General features: G+C 42.7%; 2 protein-coding genes across 2 annotated transcripts in view; one reads left to right on the top strand and one right to left on the bottom strand.

Annotated features, from left to right (window-relative positions):
- Positions 1-19,671, bottom strand: part of ten1 (TEN1 subunit of CST complex) — a 233,303-nt gene that overhangs the window by 210,389 nt on the left and 3,243 nt on the right. The gene's annotated exons all lie outside the window — the stretch shown is intronic.
- evpla (envoplakin a) lies at positions 3,447-19,545 on the top strand. The gene is made up of 22 exons (XM_084006013.1): positions 3,447-3,624; positions 7,444-7,543; positions 7,643-7,797; positions 7,950-8,073; positions 9,292-9,423; positions 9,819-9,860; positions 10,187-10,348; positions 10,894-11,001; positions 11,125-11,220; positions 11,370-11,480; positions 12,014-12,160; positions 12,267-12,418; positions 12,517-12,614; positions 12,774-12,946; positions 13,280-13,449; positions 13,638-13,776; positions 13,868-14,061; positions 14,393-14,543; positions 14,665-14,748; positions 14,966-15,073; positions 15,881-15,973; positions 16,119-19,545. Exons 1-22 carry the CDS (start codon positions 3,566-3,568, stop codon positions 19,500-19,502), a joined length of 5,982 nt encoding a protein of 1,993 aa, XP_083862139.1. The 5' UTR covers positions 3,447-3,565; the 3' UTR covers positions 19,503-19,545.

The raw sequence follows: 19,671 nt of genomic DNA, 5'->3' as shown, positions 1-19,671 counted from the left end.
GGCGGAGAAGCAGCGCCGCTGCTGTGTGAACGTGGGGGAAACACTGAAGATCAAACCTCACATGTTAAACAAAGGAAGAAAGTAATGAGATGCAACTGTTCTGTTCTGTTGTGTGTGTGTGTGTGTGTGTGTGTGTGTGTGTGTGTGTGTGTGTGTGTGTGTGTGTGTGTGTGTGTGTGTGTGTGTGTGTGTGTGTGTGTGTGTGTGTGGGTGTGTGGGTGTGTGGGTGTGTGTGTGTGTGGGTGTGTGTGTGTGTGGGAGTGTGTGTCTGTTAGTGGGAGTGAGTGTGTGTGTGTGTGTCAGTAGGAGTGTGTGTGTCTGTTAGTGGGAGTGTGTGTGTCTGTTAGTGGGAGTGTGTGTGTTAGGAGGAGTGTGTGTGTTAGGAGGAGTGTGTGTGTGTCAGTGGGAGTGTGTGTGTCTGTTAGTGGGAGTGTGTGTGTCTGTTAGTGGGAGTGTGTGTCTGTTAGTGGGAGTGTGTGTGTCTGTTAGTGGGAGTGTGTGTGTTAGGAGGAGTGTGTGTGTTAGTAGGAGTGTGTGTGTGTTAGTAGGAGTGTGTGTGTCTGTTAGTGGGAGTGTGTGTGTCTGTTAGTGGGAGTGTGTGTGTCTGTTAGTGGGAGTGTGTGTGTTAGGAGGAGTGTGTGTGTTAGTAGGAGTGTGTGTGTGTTAGTAGGAGTGTGTCGGATGCCTTAGCAGGGTGTGAATGTGTTTAGGTTTACTTGGCTTATAAGCATTTTCAAGGACATCGGTGTGTTTCTTACTCAAATACAACCAGCAATCCAAATTACTTCCCCCTGCATTTTAAAATCAAATTCAGAAGCACACACACACACACACACACTGTGCACAAAGAGAGACACACATGCGCACAAACACACAGCCTGTCATCACTTTCCTATACACACATACTTTGTCACTACAGAAAGACACAGAAATGTGCACTGCCTGGCCGAACGGAAGTTAATGCTTATCTGCAGGAAGAAACAAACAATAGGGCACAGTAGTATCACAAACTCGTCTTTTTCCTTTTTTTCTTTTGCTGTTGTGAAATGAGAATGTGAATGACATCGAAGTTGGTTCACCCTTGATGAAGAGCATATATCTTTGTTTTGCAGATACAGTGCCGTACTTGGTGAAACAGCATCAAAGCTTTGTAAACCAGACAGCTGTGCTTCGTTAAGATTTACAGCCGTTTCTTGGTTGTCACTTGTCATGTAGTTATTTGTACTATTACTCTTACTCTCAGTACTCGAAGATTTGATTAGGTTCACCATTTTAGCCATGTGAGCAGCATGGCTCTATGTCTGTCAGTCGCTCCACCCGGTGGTCCAGACTGAAATGTCTCATTTAAACAAGCATTACATGGGTTGCCATGATATGATAGACAGACATTCATGGTCCCGGGAGGATGAATCCTAATGACTGGAGATCTCCTGAAGTTTCTTCACCGACGTTTACATACACCGTAGGACTGACCTTATCAAACGTGTGCTCTCGGTGCTGTTCCCCATTCTGCTGCATAGAAAGCTGCCCAGCTGCATTCCTCGCCATGATGTCCTTTTGTTGATATGCTGCAGTGAGACGCCCTGATCCTGAATGACTCGCGTGGCTGTAGATGCTACACATGGGACTTTGCAGTGTATGGAGTCGTCTTTTATCATCAACATTCTTATTATTACATGTGCTTCTATATGAAGTTATCCTTACTGGCTCACAGGCTGTCAGATTCCTTTGTTGACTGTATACACTGTCCATCTGTGTTTGTAGCATTGGCTTTATCTGTCAGGGTGAAAATGGTTGTGAACAGAGCAAGTCAAAAGTTACACTTTTAAAATGTAAAGAACCCAATTAGACCCAAACTCAATTAGATGCTGAATAGAAGAAGCAATGAAAATACATTAATCACAGAACTAACTGATAAGCCTTACATTAATGTCTGGTTCAAAAAACTACGGCTTAATTTCTGGGACTGAAAAAGGATAACTTCTTTCTTTGAAACCGCCAGATCTGAAAAAGTGAAGCTAATGCGTAAGTGTGTTAAATTCCCTTTCTTTAAAATACCCATCAGGGGGCGGCGACTCTGGTTGCAAAAAGATGTCTGATTGTATAGAAGTCAATGAGTCTTCTTCCATGTAGTGTGATTATCATTTAGTAAATTATGGCCCCATTTAGAGTCAAATAGACGATAAAGCAGAGGGGGACTTAGGCGTCCATGTTTTCGTTTTATGAATTCAACCCTTTCACAGTTCTCAATTCATGAAAGTTAATTGTAACGTTTTGGTCGCCTATTATTAGTGATGATAAAGATATATATCGTCAACGCCGCAAATTATATGCCCAGGCTAACATGTTACTTCGCAAGTTCAGTATGTGCTCTTTTAATGTGAAATGCTCCATGTTTAAAGCCTTTTGTACACCTGGTGTAGACATAAGAAAAGCAGCTTACAGAAGCTTACAGTTGCCTATAATGACACTATGAGACTGCTGATGCAGCTACCTAGATGGTTTAGTGCCAGTTACTTGTTTGTCTTCTCCAGTGTGCCAACTTGTGAGGCAGTCCTAAGAAATTTAATGTACAAATGTATGTGCCGCCTGGATCTTTCACAAAATAGCATTATTGAAGCTCTAGCGAACCCAGCTAGGAGCTCCTTGAGGTACTCCTCTAAGCTTAGGAGGCATTGGAGAGAATGCTTATATGTTTGATGGTTTGTTTTGTCTTGTTGTCTTGATGGTCTCTTTTGTCTTGTTTTCTTGTCTCTTGTCCTTTTTTTTTTAAATCTATTTATTCTGTCTTACTTTTATACTCTGCTATGGACCTTGTACTAGTGTCTGTGATAAATAAAGAATTGAATTATTCAGCATTCGGTTGCTTAGCACCATGCTCTCATGTCACTTCTGATTGCAAAAAACCTGATCATGGGCCACAATCACGTCACTGTGATGACGTCCACTCCTTACATACGGCTACCTCAGCTGGGCCTACCAGCACCCGCACCATAAATCAAGCATCTATGTATATCTATTTTGTCTGTTATTCAAAATGAGGCATTTTATACCTTTATTAGATAGTGAGAGAGAGAAGACGAGAAATGAGCAGAGAGAGTGCAACACCTAGATCAGCAAGCAGGGCGCTCCAATAGTTTGTCACTGAAAATGGAAGCACTCAAGCTTTTTAATTTGCATTCTCCCTAAAGTGTTCAGTTTGTGTAGCGGTGAATACAATAGGTATAAATAATGACCATGAGAGGTCTGAGAGTGTGTCAGGGCCCCGATGAAAAGGAAGGGCAGGGCCGAGGGTGGGAGCGAGGGAGGGAGCGCAGGGAACAGGTCCGTCCGGTCTTCCTCTGCAAGGTGGATATCTGGGCGGCGACACACCTGTTAACCTGTCTGGGAGGAGCCCTGCCAGCGTCAAACACTACACTGACCTGGGAGTGTGTGTGTTGGAGTGTGTTTGAGAGGAACCGAAGGGAGAGGAGAGACACAGGGTGAGGACGACAGGGACGAAGACGGAGTAAGAGAGAGGGAGAGTGATTTTCGCGTGCCTGACCTCCCCCCTGCAACCTTCAGGATGTTTAAGAAAAAGGACACTAAGGACAGTGCCGTCAAGGTCTCGGGCAAGATGAGCAAGTGAGTTTTCGTCCCCTCAGGGGTGCATGAATGTAATGTATGTAATGTATGAACGTATGCGTGTGGTTACGCCATATCTCGGTCATTTCGCCCCTTCTCCTGTTCTCCCCCGGCCGAGAACTGTGTCATGTTTCCTGCGTGTGCTTTTGTCCTCTTTCTCTCTGAGCGATGCCCTCCTGTTGAATCGTGGCCATGTCAAAAGTTTGCTCAGGCAGTCGCTGATTTCAAGTGCTGCGTTACGTCAGTGTTAATCCCCAGTGATGGAGAGAGCTGTGTACAGGGCCCCGAGGTCAGGTTTGCTATGTAAACAGGAGGTGGGACCGTGTGCTTAAAGACAAGATGTGGATGTTTTACAGAATCTGAACCAGGAATTTTGACAGCTAGCAAAACAGTGTTGTTGGTGATCATGTTATTGCAATGAGAGAAGAAACGACCTATACCCAGTCTGTGTGATGTGGCCGTTCTGTGTCCTGTCAGGCCTGGCTGCTGTTTGATTGTACAAACATGTGTCGCCGGTTAATTTGACATGTAATACGAAACGTGTCCCTGAACCTCTTCATGCATTAACCTTAAGGGGACACAAACAGTGTAAAATGTGTAAAAAAAAAAGTTACTGATGGCGCTGCAGGAGAAGAGGGATGATGAGATGATTGCACTCTGTTCTGTACTTATCTAATTAATGGGGAGTGATGAGGACAGGTTGTGTTGTACTCTCACCTTTACTTGACCCGAGGTGATTTATTTACATAATGGCTCTGAATGCTCGATTTAACATGCAGCATGGGCCTGAACCACCAGTGACCGAGACGAACACGCTCAGCTGACAAAATGATTTAGTTTCCCCCGTTTTCACCCTGTTGGATGTCACAATACCGGCTGTTTGACAGGCAGGCGGTGACCAGGTGGTTTCACCTTGCCCCTGCCCTGGACATGTCGTCTGACTGCTGAGGTGTGATGAGGGCTGGGCAGTCTGTACTGCTCAGCTGGTTTCTTTCTCTTATATGGGCGTTGGTTCCCAACTGTACTTCACATTGTCACACAGGACATGTTGCTCACTTCATTAAGAGATTCCCATCGCTAATTAAATCAATCAAGACGTTGTAAAGTAGGGCTGCAACTATGCAGGCTAGTTTCATTAATGATTAACATTTGGATTATTATTTTTTTTTTTCAAAATGACTGATTCATCATTTAGTTTATGAAACGTCAGCAAATCCAGAAAACAGTTTCCCAGAGCCCGATGTTTTTTGTTTTGTCTGATCAACAGCCAAAAACCCATAAACATATATTATTTTATTTCAGTTGAAATGAAAACAGAGAAACACATCGAATCGCCACACTTCAGAAACTGAAATCAGAAAATATGTCACATTTTAACATGATTAATGTTTAATGATTAATGATCAATTCATTTTCTATCCATCGACAACTAACTAAGATCTAACTTTAAAGATCCACTTTTAGTGTCATGAAATATAAACAAACTTTAAATCATCATATTTATAATTATATATATATACCTATAATGTGTGTGTGTGTGTGTGTGTGTGTGTGTGTGTGTGTGTGTGAGTGTGTAAGCATGTGGGTGCTGGCAGCTGTATGAGGGCATGTGGCAGAGGCCCAGAAGCACTGATGTCAGTATCCTACAGGCGGCCTTCTTGTCCTGCTGCTCATGACGCTGGTGACACAGTGACTGGCTCTGCATTTCATCATATAAACTGTGAGATGTAAAAGATTCCAGGGAGTGTTTTGTGGTACACCTGATCGTGCAACTAAGTGAAAAATGCAGGCAAGCCCTTCTAAATTATGCGGGTTATCCAGTTATCCTACTTTCAAGTCAAATCAGCCGTAGCTGTCTAGCTGTCTGTCTAGCTGTCCTGCTAAGGCCATTCATAAATGCAATGAAATACTCACTGTGAAGTCTTTGTTTCAAACACAAAAGAATCTCACACTGCAAAAACTTAAAAAAGTTAAAGCTTGTTGACAGAAGTGTTCACTTTAACCCACACAAGCAGCAGCCACTCTTTGAGGGCTAAACAAGGCTTAAAGATGTGTATTCAAGGGAAGCATATACAGTACAGAACTTCCCTTGAGCAGATTCCTTAAATCCTTAATCAAACCTGAAAGTTTGAAGGGAGCTCAGAGTAAGTGCAACAAATCACCTCACAAAACTCTCCAACACTCCTGTCACCTCCCGACAAACTCTTAATCTGTTTAGCTTTTGCTTGACAGCCCTGATGACGGAAACAAACTTATTACTCATGACATACCACACATGTCCTCGAAGGGAATGACCTTACGTTTCATGACAGATACATGTTTTTCCAAGTCTTTTCAAAATTGTTTGACAACATCCTTTTATATTTACAAGAATACAACGTATCAGACTTTTACTTTATCGTCCACCAAACCTTATCTGACATGAAGATATAGTGAAAAAATAAGAAATAAAGAACACGATTTTCTCAAAGAGCAAATAAGGTAAAAAAAAAAGTATCAAAGACACCCCATGAAAGGAGAGGTGGTATAAAAGTATGTACTGCATCAGTGTGCTCTGCTAAGTCTTCCTGGTCCTTGTCATCATTTTCTCTTTCTTTAAATTCAAAACCTTTTTTACCAGCAGAGAGCAATGTCTCCTCACTTCCAGCAACTCACTTTAAACAATACTACAAGTTCTCTGGTTAAAGTGGGGGGAAGTTGTGAAATAATTGCAGCATGTGTGCTGTGTCTCACTGTGTCTGTGTGTTTGGCACATACCTGTCTCTCCTGCTGAGTGAGCCTGGTAGGGACGCCGTTGTCAGAGCGGCTGCAGAACCAGATCAGCTGGCAGCTCAGTGAGTCAGTGCAGGAGAAGGAACTCTGCATTCCCCCATCGCTCCATAACCTATGCAATATAGCATCGGCATAAATACACCTTATATGACATTTGCTTGATTTTGTCCCAGAGAGACATGGCTTTATCTTCGGAGGTAGCTTTGGTATGTGAGTCATGAACCAGGGAGGTCCTCGCCAACATTCTTTGGTTCGGTGTTACACATCCGCGTTATCGCAGAGGTTTAAGTGCATGAGTGAAGTCTTTTCAGGCTGTATAATCAGCCCTGTAGCATGAGCTGTCAGGGAGATGAGTGGAGAGGTATTTGTGGAGTTTTTGGCAGGTGTGACTTCACTTTAGCTGTCCAGCTGACATGTAACTGATTTTAGAGTGTACATGCTGCATGTTGTGAGGATGTTTCTCAGAGTTAAAGGGTGTTTACGAAAGATAATACCAAGTTATTTGTCACCCCTGGTGTATAAAGTAGGTGAATTAATGTGTAATAAATAAATATACCAATAAGATATTCCGATATAGACACTAGTGACATCTAATTACAGTAATAAATGAAACCTGTCAGTTTCTTTTTAAATGCGAGAGGAGGATAGAGAAAAGAGATAGTGAGTTTGACCACAAAGTTTACTACAATCAAATGTTTGCAACTCTCCTTTATTTTCCTCCCTTGTTTAAACTCATTGGATTTCTCACCTGTTAGCAGATGACTTGATTTAATTTGCACCCACTTTAACACTAACACAGCATTTATTCAAACCCTGAAGATGCAACTTAGATGATGTTTGACAGTGGAGTGTATTTTCATCAAACCCTGTTGTCTTACAACCTGTCTGGGTTCATATAAAAGATGACATAGTCATGTCCACCGGTGTCTTCTGGTGTCTGAGAGGGAATGTGTAGCATGAGAGAGGAAACTAAGCTGATTCCCGATAAAACACGATCTGATCTGTGTTTGTGGCTTCATCTGTGACCTCCTTCCCCTCACCCTGCAGGGCCCAGGCAGGCGACTTGGCCTTGCTGATCGCCCAGATGCAGCAGAGTGCTGACACGGTGGAGAAAGACATCCTCCGGTCTGAGGGGCTGCTGGCTGTGGTGAGAACACGCCCTGAAAGACAAACTGAAGCGCAATCCTCTTTTACTGGCAGCTCTCTCTGAAAGAAATACACACTAACTGTTGTCTGCTTCCACCAGGATGCTGAGAATGACAAGAAAGAGCTGCCCTTCCAGCACCAGACTGAGATCTCTGACAAGCTGGGGGAGGCTGAGGAACTTCTGAAGGAACTCTTCCTGGATGTCGACAGAGCCAAGAAGTCCAAACACCCACAGGCCAGAGAGATAGAGAGCGAGTGAGTTGGGACGGAATAAATACAACACAGAATGACAGAATTTAAAAAATATATGGTTATATTATTTATTCTGCATTTATTCTTAAGATTATTTCACACTTGGGTCTCAATAAATAGTTATTTGCGTCTCTTCTGCCCTCTGGTGACTCCAGCGTCCTCCACCTCCATGAGCGCTGGTTGAAGGACTGTGCTGTCTACCGAGACATCTATGAGCAGATCGACGACGTGTCCCTGATGCCCAGAATCGACTGGGGGCCTGTTTTCAACGAGAAGCAAGTACGTAGAACAACAGTGAACATATGAGCCTGTCTGCTTACGTGTTGGCAGTAGTTTATGTTGTCAACAAATCTCACGACTATAGACCAAAACCTCCAGTGGTGCTACGAACTTACTCTGTGTTGCCTGTGTAGCTAAAACCTGGTGTTTTATTGTTCACCGTCGTGGACATGTTCCTTTATTACCATTAACTCTCATTTACTTTGACTCAACCTCGCATACGTCGCCCTGCTGCCGTAAATACTTATCTGCATACCAAATGTGTATTAATTCACTGCTGAAAATAGTTCCCAACAAATGTTTATTCCTGTATTTATGTTTGATAAAAAACTACAGTGCCCAGCTGTTTAGGAAATTTCTACTTTTCTAAAAATTAAACTATGTGTCTTAAATATTTGTAAAGGTTTACATTTTCAGGAGAAAATGGGCTTCGTTCTGAGTGGCACAAGCAGGATACAGAGAAAAGTATTGCAAGACTTGTTTATTTATTATTAATGGATATGTTGACATTGAGAAAACCTGTAAGATCAAATTGTTGTGCATGTTTTCAGTCACTAAACCATGTTTTACAGATTGAACCTGCTCTTTAATAAACACATTAAACAGAGCTGATAAAAAGTTTTGGGGCCAGGGACCCGTACTGGGCCCCCTACCAATCGTAGATGATATTGTAACTATCTGTATTCTTAAACTCAGACCTGTTTCATCGTGATAAAAAGTAACACGTTACAACAATAACATGACATTATCCATTATTACACAGCGGGGAAATTTGCAATATTATTTAATGTTAATCACTTATATAGCTTTAAAGAGAAGATGATTTAACTTACAGCATTTATGGCCAATTTCAAGTCAATGTATTGAACATGTTCAAGAAATGAACAGTATCAAGACTGGCATTGTCCTAATAAGCTGACATTTTAAGTGAGCGCTTCACCTTAACAATAATGATCATATTGCTGTATGTCACAATTAAATGTTTCTATTGGCCCGCAGCTTTATTGGTGCAAATGATCTCCATCCTTAGATATGCACTTTTTAATGATCATTTTAGGATTTATAGCAAATTATTTTGTAGATCCCCTGACAGAGTGCCACGACCACTTTGAGTTAAACATCACATATAACTAAAGAGTGCTCAGTGTGTCGGACTTGCCCTCCGGTGGTTATTTGGTCTTTGCCTGCCATTAACCGTATTCATGTGTGTGCTCTCAGAAACAAGTGAACTCGGAGGAGTACGGCCCCACCATGGCAGACCTGGAGAAGCAGGTCGCCGCTCAAAACATCCTGCACAAAGAAGTCGAGGCCTACAACTCGCAGCTCTGCGTCAGCTCTGCAGGCGGCCAGGTGAACACACATGAAAATACATATTCTGGGTGTCTTCACTTCACATTGAGCACACATTCACCACAGCAGCTGCTTATTGCCGTCTTTAATCGTAATGTAGCCCTCTCACACAACTCTGTTTCATAACTGTCAAGGATTACTCCTTTAATATATTTTACTGCATGCACCCACGTAACGGTAAAACGTTACAGAGTGAGAAGAGGGCATCGACAAGTCTATTCTTATATAACTCCTGTGTATGTTTGTGTGTGCGTGGGTGTGGAATGCTTAGCTACTAGGCAATAAACTGGGACACATTCAGCTTTTCAATATTTTTACAGTATTTATATTGGACTTAGACCTGGTTTCTTATTTTATCTAGCAGCGTATAATGTATGTTGTTCTCTTGTTTTTAGGAGAAATACACAGCCCTGAAGAAGCAGTACAATAATCTACTGGTGAGTTGTGTTTTTGTTATTTATTTTTCAGTTGACTATAAAGAAAAAATTAGTGAATATGTATTGGATATCCGAGTGCCCTTTTTTTCTATTCATGCATCAGAATTAATTCTTTGGTATAGCATCCTGGACAATAAAATGTCCAAATAACAAGATGAATGTTGACTTATTTGCTCCATCTCCCTAATTGATATGCCATCTGTTTTATTTTGTATTTTCAGCAAGACTAAAAAGCATAAAATTAAAGAAGCCACAGAAAATTCTGTATGAACATTTCTACTTTAAGAACTTTCCCAGGTTTTATTGAGCGTCACATTTCTCCTCAGGACAACTCCAAGTGGCGTCGCCACTACCTGAACAGCCTGTATGAATACATGCACAGCTGCAACAAAGAGCTGGGCTTCCTGGGAGAAGAACAGGATAAGATCAAGAAGCAGGACTGGAGTGACCGCATGGTGGACCCACCTGATGTCCGCAGGCAGTACGAGGTCAGGACTGACAGACTGTTGAGCCACAACAGTGAAACATTATAAGCCCTAACTATATAATAGGGATGGCACGATACCACTTTTTAATTTCCGATACATTGACCTTGACCTTGAGTTGCCAATACCGATAATGTCCTTTCCTTAAAACAACTAAGGTATTAATTTAAACATTTGTCTGGAAGCACTTTGCTTAACCTAACATCTATAAAACATCATGCTCAAATGGTGAAACAAAAATTCTACTCCTCAAACGGAAGAAATATATTCAATACAATACACACAACTCAGTTATGCAAGACTTCTTTTTTTACTTAAACCTTTTCACACATAGAATTGTGCTTTAAGCAGTACACACATTCTAGCAGCTGGTGAGGTCACATGGGCTGCTCATGTGACATCGCTTTCAGCGTCACTCAAAGTTTTACGATAAGGTTAACGGATAGAATCAGATTTGTATTTACTTACTTTTTTCAAACCATGTTATTTATTCTGTGTTTGGATAAAGAAACATGTAAATGACCCCAGTTTGATTTGACCTCAATCAGAACTTCAAGAACAACAGCCTGCTGTCCCACGAGAGTGAGGTGAACAAACTCCAGGACGAAGGAGAAAGACTTATTGGACTGAAGCACCCTGCCAGTGACACAATACAGGTAAGTCTTATTACCCAGAAGGCACTGCTTCCAGCCACAAATGCAACACACATTTTAACCTTTTAAACGTTTTGAATGCCAGTCAAATCCAGGTGAGGTTAACTCATAACATTACATCTCCAGAATCAAAAAGATGCTGTTCGAAACGAGTGGCAGAAATTCCTCAATCTCTGCATTTGTCAAGAGACACACCTGGACAGTGTGGAGGAATACCAAAAGGTAAATATGGGACACCATAGACCAAGTGTCAAGTTTGTTTGAGAAGATATGTACTTTGTGTCTCTATGGCATGCACCGAATCCATCTCGTTTATTGTTTAGGGTGACAAATTCAGGTTTTGTACAAAAACAAAATGTGTTATTTTATAGTACCAACTGGAGACTGAGCAGCTTTCAGAGACGCTGAGCAGGCTCAACAACAGCCTGGACCCTAAGTCCATCAGCAAGAACAGCACCGCAGAGACACTGATGCAGCTTGAGGTATGAGCAACATTTATATTATTATATATTCATATAATAATAATAATAATAATAATAATAATAATAATAATAATAATAATAATAATAATAATAATAATAATAATAATAATTGTATGCATTTGTATACCTTTGTTTTTTGTTGGTGTTATTTGTTTTAGTTTCTGGAACATATTTCTTTTTGTGTTTTTTTTCTTTCATTTTTCTTTAATTGTTTTATTCAACAGGAGACAATTTTCATTTGTGACACTCAATTAAAAAAAAAAATATATATATATATATATAAAAATGTAATATATATTAAAAACATTTTATCAAGGTTTGTATATAGTTTGCTTTTATTTAGCTGTGATTATCTCTCCCTCTCCTCATTTTAAAAGAGGTAAATTAAGACCTGCTCACTGGGTTTCTCCCACAGTTCACATGACGAAACATATATCCTGAATTTTGAAAAAATAGAAATAGATACATTCGGTAGGATATTACAAAGTTGTTTCGGATGCTCTAAGCATCTACGTGCATTTGTTTCCCACCAGACCGAGGAGAAGGCTGTACAGAACAGTGAGCAGCTGCTGGCCGACCTGAGGAAACGCAGCACCAACATCATCCCTCTGAAGCTACGACGCAACACCCCCAACAGATCCATCACAGTGGAGTCCCTGTGTGACTGGGAGACGGACAAGGTGGCGCTATCAAATATCCACAGCTGAGACAGATTATCTCAGGTATTTAGTGATGCTCCCTGTCTAAAACTTTTGCGTGTGTCTTTCGTTTATCATTTTCATCTAGGCTTCTCTGGAAAGAGGCGAGAAGTTCACCCTGAAATCAAACTCGGACGAGAACTGGGTGGTTACCTCCGCTGCTGGGGCAACAAAAACCTTCCCGGGAGTTTGCTTCCAGATCCCTCCACCCGATCAAGAGGCCATTGGCAAAGTGGACCTGTAAATTATTCACCTTTCTATCATTATGCAGATACCACAAACAATGCAAAAATGTGCTGTTAATACTATTCCTGTTTACCTTTTTTACAAATCATTAGGTTGGGTGGTGAACTGACAGACATCAAGAAGAGAAGAGCTGCTCTGGCGGCATCGCTGAAGAATCACAAAAATGAAGTCTCCAGGTCCCAGCAATCAGGTCATTATCTATCATTTAAACCCTTGAATATCTTAATTAAGAGGCATCATTAGTTCTGTAGACATGATGATTATTTATGATCAGTTGCTCTAACAGTTTTTCATTTTTAGTCCTCAATCAGAGCAGTCAACCAATAAACGTCCTTATTTCCTCATTCAGCCCCAGTGTCTTCTGCCCCAGTGGATCCCAAACTGACAGCCTTTGCTCAGCAGCTGGACAAGCTGGATGGTGACCTGACCGGCGCTGAGGAGAGCTTGCTGAGACGTCTGCGAACCCCGTTGAACCGCAGCGACCCGGCGGGAGATCTAGCCAAGAGGCTGAGGGAACAGGAGGTGAGAGGAGTGAAGTCACGGACAACTGTTAGTCATTTAAACCTCATTCACTGGAGCCATGTTTGTTCCTGTGAGCATCCCTTTGTCTTCATTCCCTCTGTCAGCTTTTTCAGCCATAAAAGTTAAATACCACAAACTTACCAAAAGTCATCAACCTTGTGTATTTTGAGGATCCGTAGACACCCTGGGTGATGATGTAGAAACTGTAGAAAAGCTTCTGAAACATTAAGACAATGAAGCGTTTCTATTTTTGAGTTTGCAGTTTAATCAAGAAAGAACCCTAGATGATTTGATGGCTGATATTTGATGACACCCTACATTTGTCCCTGATAGGAAGCTGCCAGGGCTCTGAAGGCTCTGGAGCAGCAGAAGCAGGCTGCTCAGACCGACTTACAACCCCTGCTGTCCAAAGATTCCAGCAGTTCAGCACTGCCACTCAAACTGAACTCTGCCAATAACAAACACGACGGCATCGCAGCACTTTCTGACCTTTACACCAAGAAGTAAGAGAAGTTGCAGCAACAGTGTTTTTTTATGCACAAATTTATGAAAATGTTGTTGACCCTATTTTAAAACTGCAAGCTGTCACATCATATTTTTTATAGGCATACATCTGTCTGTCTTTGTGGAGCTGTGCCAATTTACTATATAATCTCAGTGGGCTGACCAATGCATTCATCCTTCTTTTCAGAGCGAATGCATCTCTCAACCTGGAGAAACAAATTAAGAAGGTGGACGGCCTCGTCACTGACTTTGAGAAAAAGCTTAGTGACGATGGTCCAATCCCTGATGTGCCAAGTGCAATCCAAGCCCGCGCTGAGGACCTTCGGGTGAGGAAATCTGCATTTACAATCTTACCTCGAACACATGAAAGGTGGTTTTCTTTCTCATCCGCTTACATGTCTCACTTGCTGTATTCAGTACCAGCGAAAGGCTGTGACAGCGGCTCAGGACGACATGAAGAAGCTGAGTCAGGATCTGGAGGCCACGGAGCAGCTATGCAGCTCTCTGGAGCAGGGCTACCAGGAGTACTGCCCTGACATCAGGCGCCAGAGAACCGAGGTCAAGCAGCTGCAGACCCGCTACGCCAACGTGAACAACCAGATGAAGGAGAGGTGAGGATCAGATTGTGAACAAACTCAATCAATTTGATGAGTTGCATATAGTACAATAGTGTATACAGCTTTACTAGTATAGTAGCAAAGGCATATATGCCTGGACTTAAACAAACAGTATTATACAGGATTTGAGATGATTACGTTGATTTTCAAAACAAGTTTCATTAAATGTAAACTACATACATACAGTACATAAAGAAGGCAGCATATGACATGTGTTTTTCGGAAAAGGCACAAAACCTTTTGTATGTGAAAGTACCATAATGCAGACCTTTTTCAAAGTCCGTTATCTAATTTCTCTGATTTTTTCTCTGATGAATTCTCTCAGAGAAAACATCTTACAAGAAGCTGCAACCAAGAACCAGGAGTTCCAGAGTACAGCCAAATCCCTGAATTCCTTCCTGGACAACCTGCCGCAAGACCAGATGAACTCCAATGATAATCTGTCCCAAGTTACTGCCAGGCAGAGCTCACAAGAGGTACGGCTGTGATTTGTTTCATACATGTGCTTTGCTCTATGTAAATCTGTTCAAATGAAATGCATTAAACAAGAGGTTATACTGATAACTCACTGGGATTAACGTCTGTTAAATGTTACAGAGAGTAATGGACGACCTGAAGAGGAAAGGAGATGACATGGACAGAGTGGTTGACCTGTCTCAAGACCTGCAGGGTCTACTCAATGTAAGACTTAAATGGATTATAATACAATGCTATAAAAATATTAACAAGAGTGGTGATTCTAGAAGTAGAAATATCAGTATTGTTACCATCAGTAATGACATAATTGTATTGCCTTTCTTATTTGTGTTTTTTCAATTTAAAACATATTTGCAAGATCAAAAGTGGGAAAGCAAACGATAACTAAATAAATGACTTTATGCTCTCTGCGTCACTGCAGGAATATGAGGCCAACGTTGACAAGTACAATGGTACACTTGAGGAGGCTGGAGCCTCTGTTCCCACCAAACCTCGTATGATAACACTGGCTGATAGTGTTCAGAAAGAGGTAACATTTAAACTCATTGACGCTTTTAAAGACTCACAGAGACCCATTTTTATCTTTTGTATGCCGGGTCGGGGGAGTGCTGGAAACCTGAGGATTAATTTTGAGATGTGCTCAGCAGTATGTGTCAAGTAATTCTATTTAGGATCAGAAATTAAAATGAATGAGTTGATTAAATTGTGTTAAAGGGCTTAGAACATTAAGGTTGGAAGTATATGATGACCATTCATTATGGGTTAGGGTTAGGGCCCTGCACATTTACATCTCATATGTTGCTGCAGCAATTTTGGGTTGATACCATTTGTTACACAGATTTGGTGCTAAACTAAAAACCCTCCAAAATATAACATTAAGACACCAAGTTTTTGTGGAACACAGAAAAAGTCAGGCTGCAATTTCAGATCTAAAACTTGATATTGTGAGTTTTCTATAAGCATTTTTGTTGAATGGATGGCGAGTACTCCCGTTCTCTATAAATATCTGGAAAACCATGAATTCTCTGAATGCCCTCGGTCTCAAATTTGTGATTGTAAATTTTCATGACACTGTGATTATCCTAGAGGTCACTCACAGCCGATTATTTTTTAACATTACACATGAATACAGTCTATTGGATCTACAAGAGCTGTCAGCTTTCCAATCATACATGGTACATACTGGCAAGACTGTTTAGGGACCCCAGTATGCAGAAATATTGAATGTCCAGAACTGTATATGGTTCATATGAAGTGGATTTTATTCAGTCCCCCTTTGTGACAAGCTAGCATGACATGGTGGCTGATGGTTTAATGCATCTCTTATTTATTACAGGAAAAGGATCTGGTAAATCGTTTTGCTAAAGCAACAGCTGAAAACGCCCAACGCCAAAAAAAGATGGACTTGGCCAAGAGTCTCATATTACAAGTAAGAACAAAGGTCATGAATAAAAACATCCTTTATGTGACCTCTGTGCAATAAAATATGTCTTCCATAAAACTACTTAAAAAAAAAAATAAAAAAAAAAATCACGACTTATTGCCATTCAACTAATTTGCTTTTCCTGCTGCAGGGTGAAGAAAAAGTCCAAATTGTGGCACAGCAACAAGTTCAGCTTGAAAGCCAGCAAAAGAGTGCTTTAGAGCTAAACGGTCTGGTAAAAGAGCTGGAGGAAGAGAAGGACAGGAAAACTCATGTGGAGACAGACCTGAGAAACTTTAAAGAGAGGTTGATGTCGCTGAAGAGCCGCAGAGGAGTGGAGCGCATTGAGGAGAAAGAAGTACTGCAGTACTACCGCGACCCAAAACTGGAAAGCGATTTGTCTGATCTGCAGAGAATACTGCATGAAGAGTCCCTGAAGCGTAGCACCACCCACAGTGAGATTGAGGTGTTAAACAAGAAAATCACCATCCTGGAAGACACCATCAAAAACACTCCACCAAAACTGGTGACCAGAGAGGTGACCGAGTTTGAGAGAGATCCCCAGCTGGACATAGAGGCCGCTAAAGCGAGAGAGGAAATAGCGAGGATGAGAGATGAAATTCGAGTGAGAGACGGGGAACACATTCAAATGAAGACAGAAGTCACCATACTCCAGCAGAAGAAACCAACCATCAAAGAGAGGGTAGTTAAGAAGGAAGTGGTGAAAGTGGAACAGAACCCGGACATGTTGAGAGCAGTGCGAACATTTGAGATGGACATTTCTGATGAAGGCAACAAGATCAAGCTCATCAATGATGAAATCTTCCAGACAAGGAGCCAGATTAATGCACTCGAGAGACTGATTCCCAACATTGCACCAAAGATCATCACTAAGGAAGTGAAGAAGATTGAACAAGACCCTGAGCTCATCTCTGAATCTAAGCAGATCAAAACAAGCATAGATGAAGAGAGGGATGAAAACAGCTCCTTATCAAGTGAGGTGATGCAGCTCCACAGTCGCTACCGAGAAGTTCAAGGCTGGAGGCCAAAAGTTGAGGTGAAGGAAATCGTTAATGAGATCTACCAGATAGACCCGAACACAGAGGTGGAGATCGTGCGGCTCAGGAAAGACGTACAAGACTCCAGCAAGAAGCGCTCTGATCTGGAGAGGGAGATCACCCAGGTCTCGTCTGATGTGAATATCCTTCTTTCTGAGAAGCCCAAGGTGGAAGTTAAGGAAGTTCTCCAAGAGGTGGTTAAGGAGGAAAGAAGCCCTGAAAACGAGAGAGAGATCCAGAGGCTAAATGATCAGGTGAACCATTTACGCACCAATTACAACTCCCTCCAGGACAATGTGAGAGTGCTCAGGAAAGACAGAGATGAATGGAAGGCTGAAAAGTCCAAGATAGAGACCCAAGTCCTCAACAGAGAAGTCATCAAGTATGAACCTGATCCCCTATTGGAGAAAGAAGCTAGTCGCTTGAGAAGAGATGTGCGGGAGGAGGCACAGGTGCGACGCAACACTGAGGAGATGGTGTTTGATTTGAAAAACAAATACATCCTGTTGGAGAGGCAGAAGCCTGCGGAGAAAGTGGTCGTGCAGGAAGTTTTGCGTTTACAGAAGGACCCAAGGCAGATGGTCGAGCATGAGAAGCTCAGCAGGAACCTGGATGAAGAAGTAATGACCCGCCGTCAGCTAGAACTAGAGTCGCAGCAGCTAAGAACAAAGGTGGAGGATAAAGAGAGGACCCTCAAGGAGAGTGATGAGCACCAAAAGAGGACTCAAGCCGAGTTTGAACTCAGAGAGATCCGACAGCGCATCACACAGCTGGAAAATGCTCCACCTCCTGTTGAGGAAAGTATTGTTGTTGAGGAAGTACTGAAGGTTGAAAGAGACCCAATGCTGGAGAGGATGACAACGGGTATTCGTTCAGACATGGACCAGGAAACCGGCAATATCCTGCGTCTCCAGAGAGACATCCGTAACATCACCCTAAAGCTTGAGATTCTGCAGAGGGAGAAGTCTGGTGAGAAGACGGTGTACAAAGAGGTTGTCCGTGTTGAGAAAGACCAGGCCGTCGAAGCCGAGAGGGATCGGCTCAGGGAGCAGGTGTCTCATCAGAAATTTGCCAGACAGGACCTGGAAGATGAAATCAGACGTCTTAATGATAAGATCCACCTTCTGACGGCCGGAAAATCCAGCTCTTCAAGAACAGAGTCTACCCTCACTTTGAACAGAGAGGGCTTACAGAGGGAGAGGGACAACCTCACTCGCGAGCTCAGGACACTTGAGGCCTCAAGACATGACATCAGCCTGTCTTTCCAGCAGCAGAGCAGGCTAATGAGCGAGCGAACGCAGATGAGCAGACAGAAGAGCCTTAAGATGGGGTCTGACACTCAGCGTCTGGAGAATGAGATCCTAGAAGAAAAAGACAAGATCCATCAACGAGACAGCACCATTCGGGAGCTTCTGATGAACCTGCAGAAAGAGGAGCATGCAGAGACAAGGACCAAAGAGACCAATGTGTCCACCAAAATCACCATTCTGGATCCAGAGACAGGCAAAGACATGGCCCCTTATGATGCCTACCTGCAAGGCCTGATTGATCGTCAACAGTACATCCATCTGCAGGAGCTGGAGTGTGACTGGGAGGAGATTACTTCCCTGGGACCTGACGGGGAGACATCTGTATTGCAGGACCGCAAGAGTGGAAAGCAGTACTCCATCAAAGATGCCGTGAAGGAAGGCCGGCTGACAGAGTATGATCTACAACAGTACAAAAAAGGCAAGATTCCCATCTCAGAGTTTGCCTTGCTGGTTGCAGGTGACAATAAGAAGCAACCCCAGTTCAACTCAATCCGCAAGTCCTCCACAACACTCAATTCAGCCGCGCCAGACCTGTCCACTGCTAAAGGAATCCAGCCAGTTGCTGGAGTAATGGATACAAACACTGACACCTGCTTTACAATACGCAGCGCCACCCTGCGTAAACTGATCGACCCCACCACCGCCCAAAAACTTCTGGAGGCTCAGGCATCAACAGGCGGCATCATTGACATCAGCAACAACCAGAGATACACGGTTCACAAGGCAACACTCAGGGGCCTCATCGATGACAGTCAACTCCAGAGGCTACTCAACGCACAAAAGGCCTTCACTGGTGTTGAGGACCCTGTGACCAGGGAGTGTTTGTCTGTGGGACAAGCTGTTCAGAAAGGCTGGATGCCAAAGGATACTGCCATTCACTACATGGAAGCACAGCACCTGACGGGAGGGCTGGTCAATCCCACCACCGGCAGCAGGGTGAGCATCCTTGACGCCATCGGGTCCAAAATGATTGACAGCACAATACTGAGGGAGCTGCAGGCCGAATCGAGCTACATCAAGGATATTGTAGACCCAATCACAAAGGAGAAGATCAGCTACAAACAAGCTCTGGATCGCTGTAAGAGAGACCCAGTGTCCGGCTTACCGATGCTGCCTGCCTCCTCCAAAGAGTCTGGTTACAACTCTACTAGATATGCAAGGTTCTAGATATGTTTACACCATAGTTGGAGGTATCTGGAGGGATGTGATGGAGAGAGAAAAATTAGATTATGGGAAATCCATACGCATTTATAATTACAATGTACATTTTGACTCAGGAAAAGTCTTCTGCTGCAAAGCTTTCTGTCTAGCCAAAATGATTGCTGCTGTGTTGCGT

Source organism: Eutrigla gurnardus (assembly GCF_963514095.1).
Source record: "Eutrigla gurnardus genome assembly, chromosome: 3".
In the NCBI taxonomy this organism is placed as follows: domain Eukaryota; kingdom Metazoa; phylum Chordata; class Actinopteri; order Perciformes; family Triglidae; genus Eutrigla; species Eutrigla gurnardus.
The sequence above is the reverse complement of the archived record's forward strand: the minus strand, read 5'-3'. Positions and strand labels throughout refer to the sequence as shown.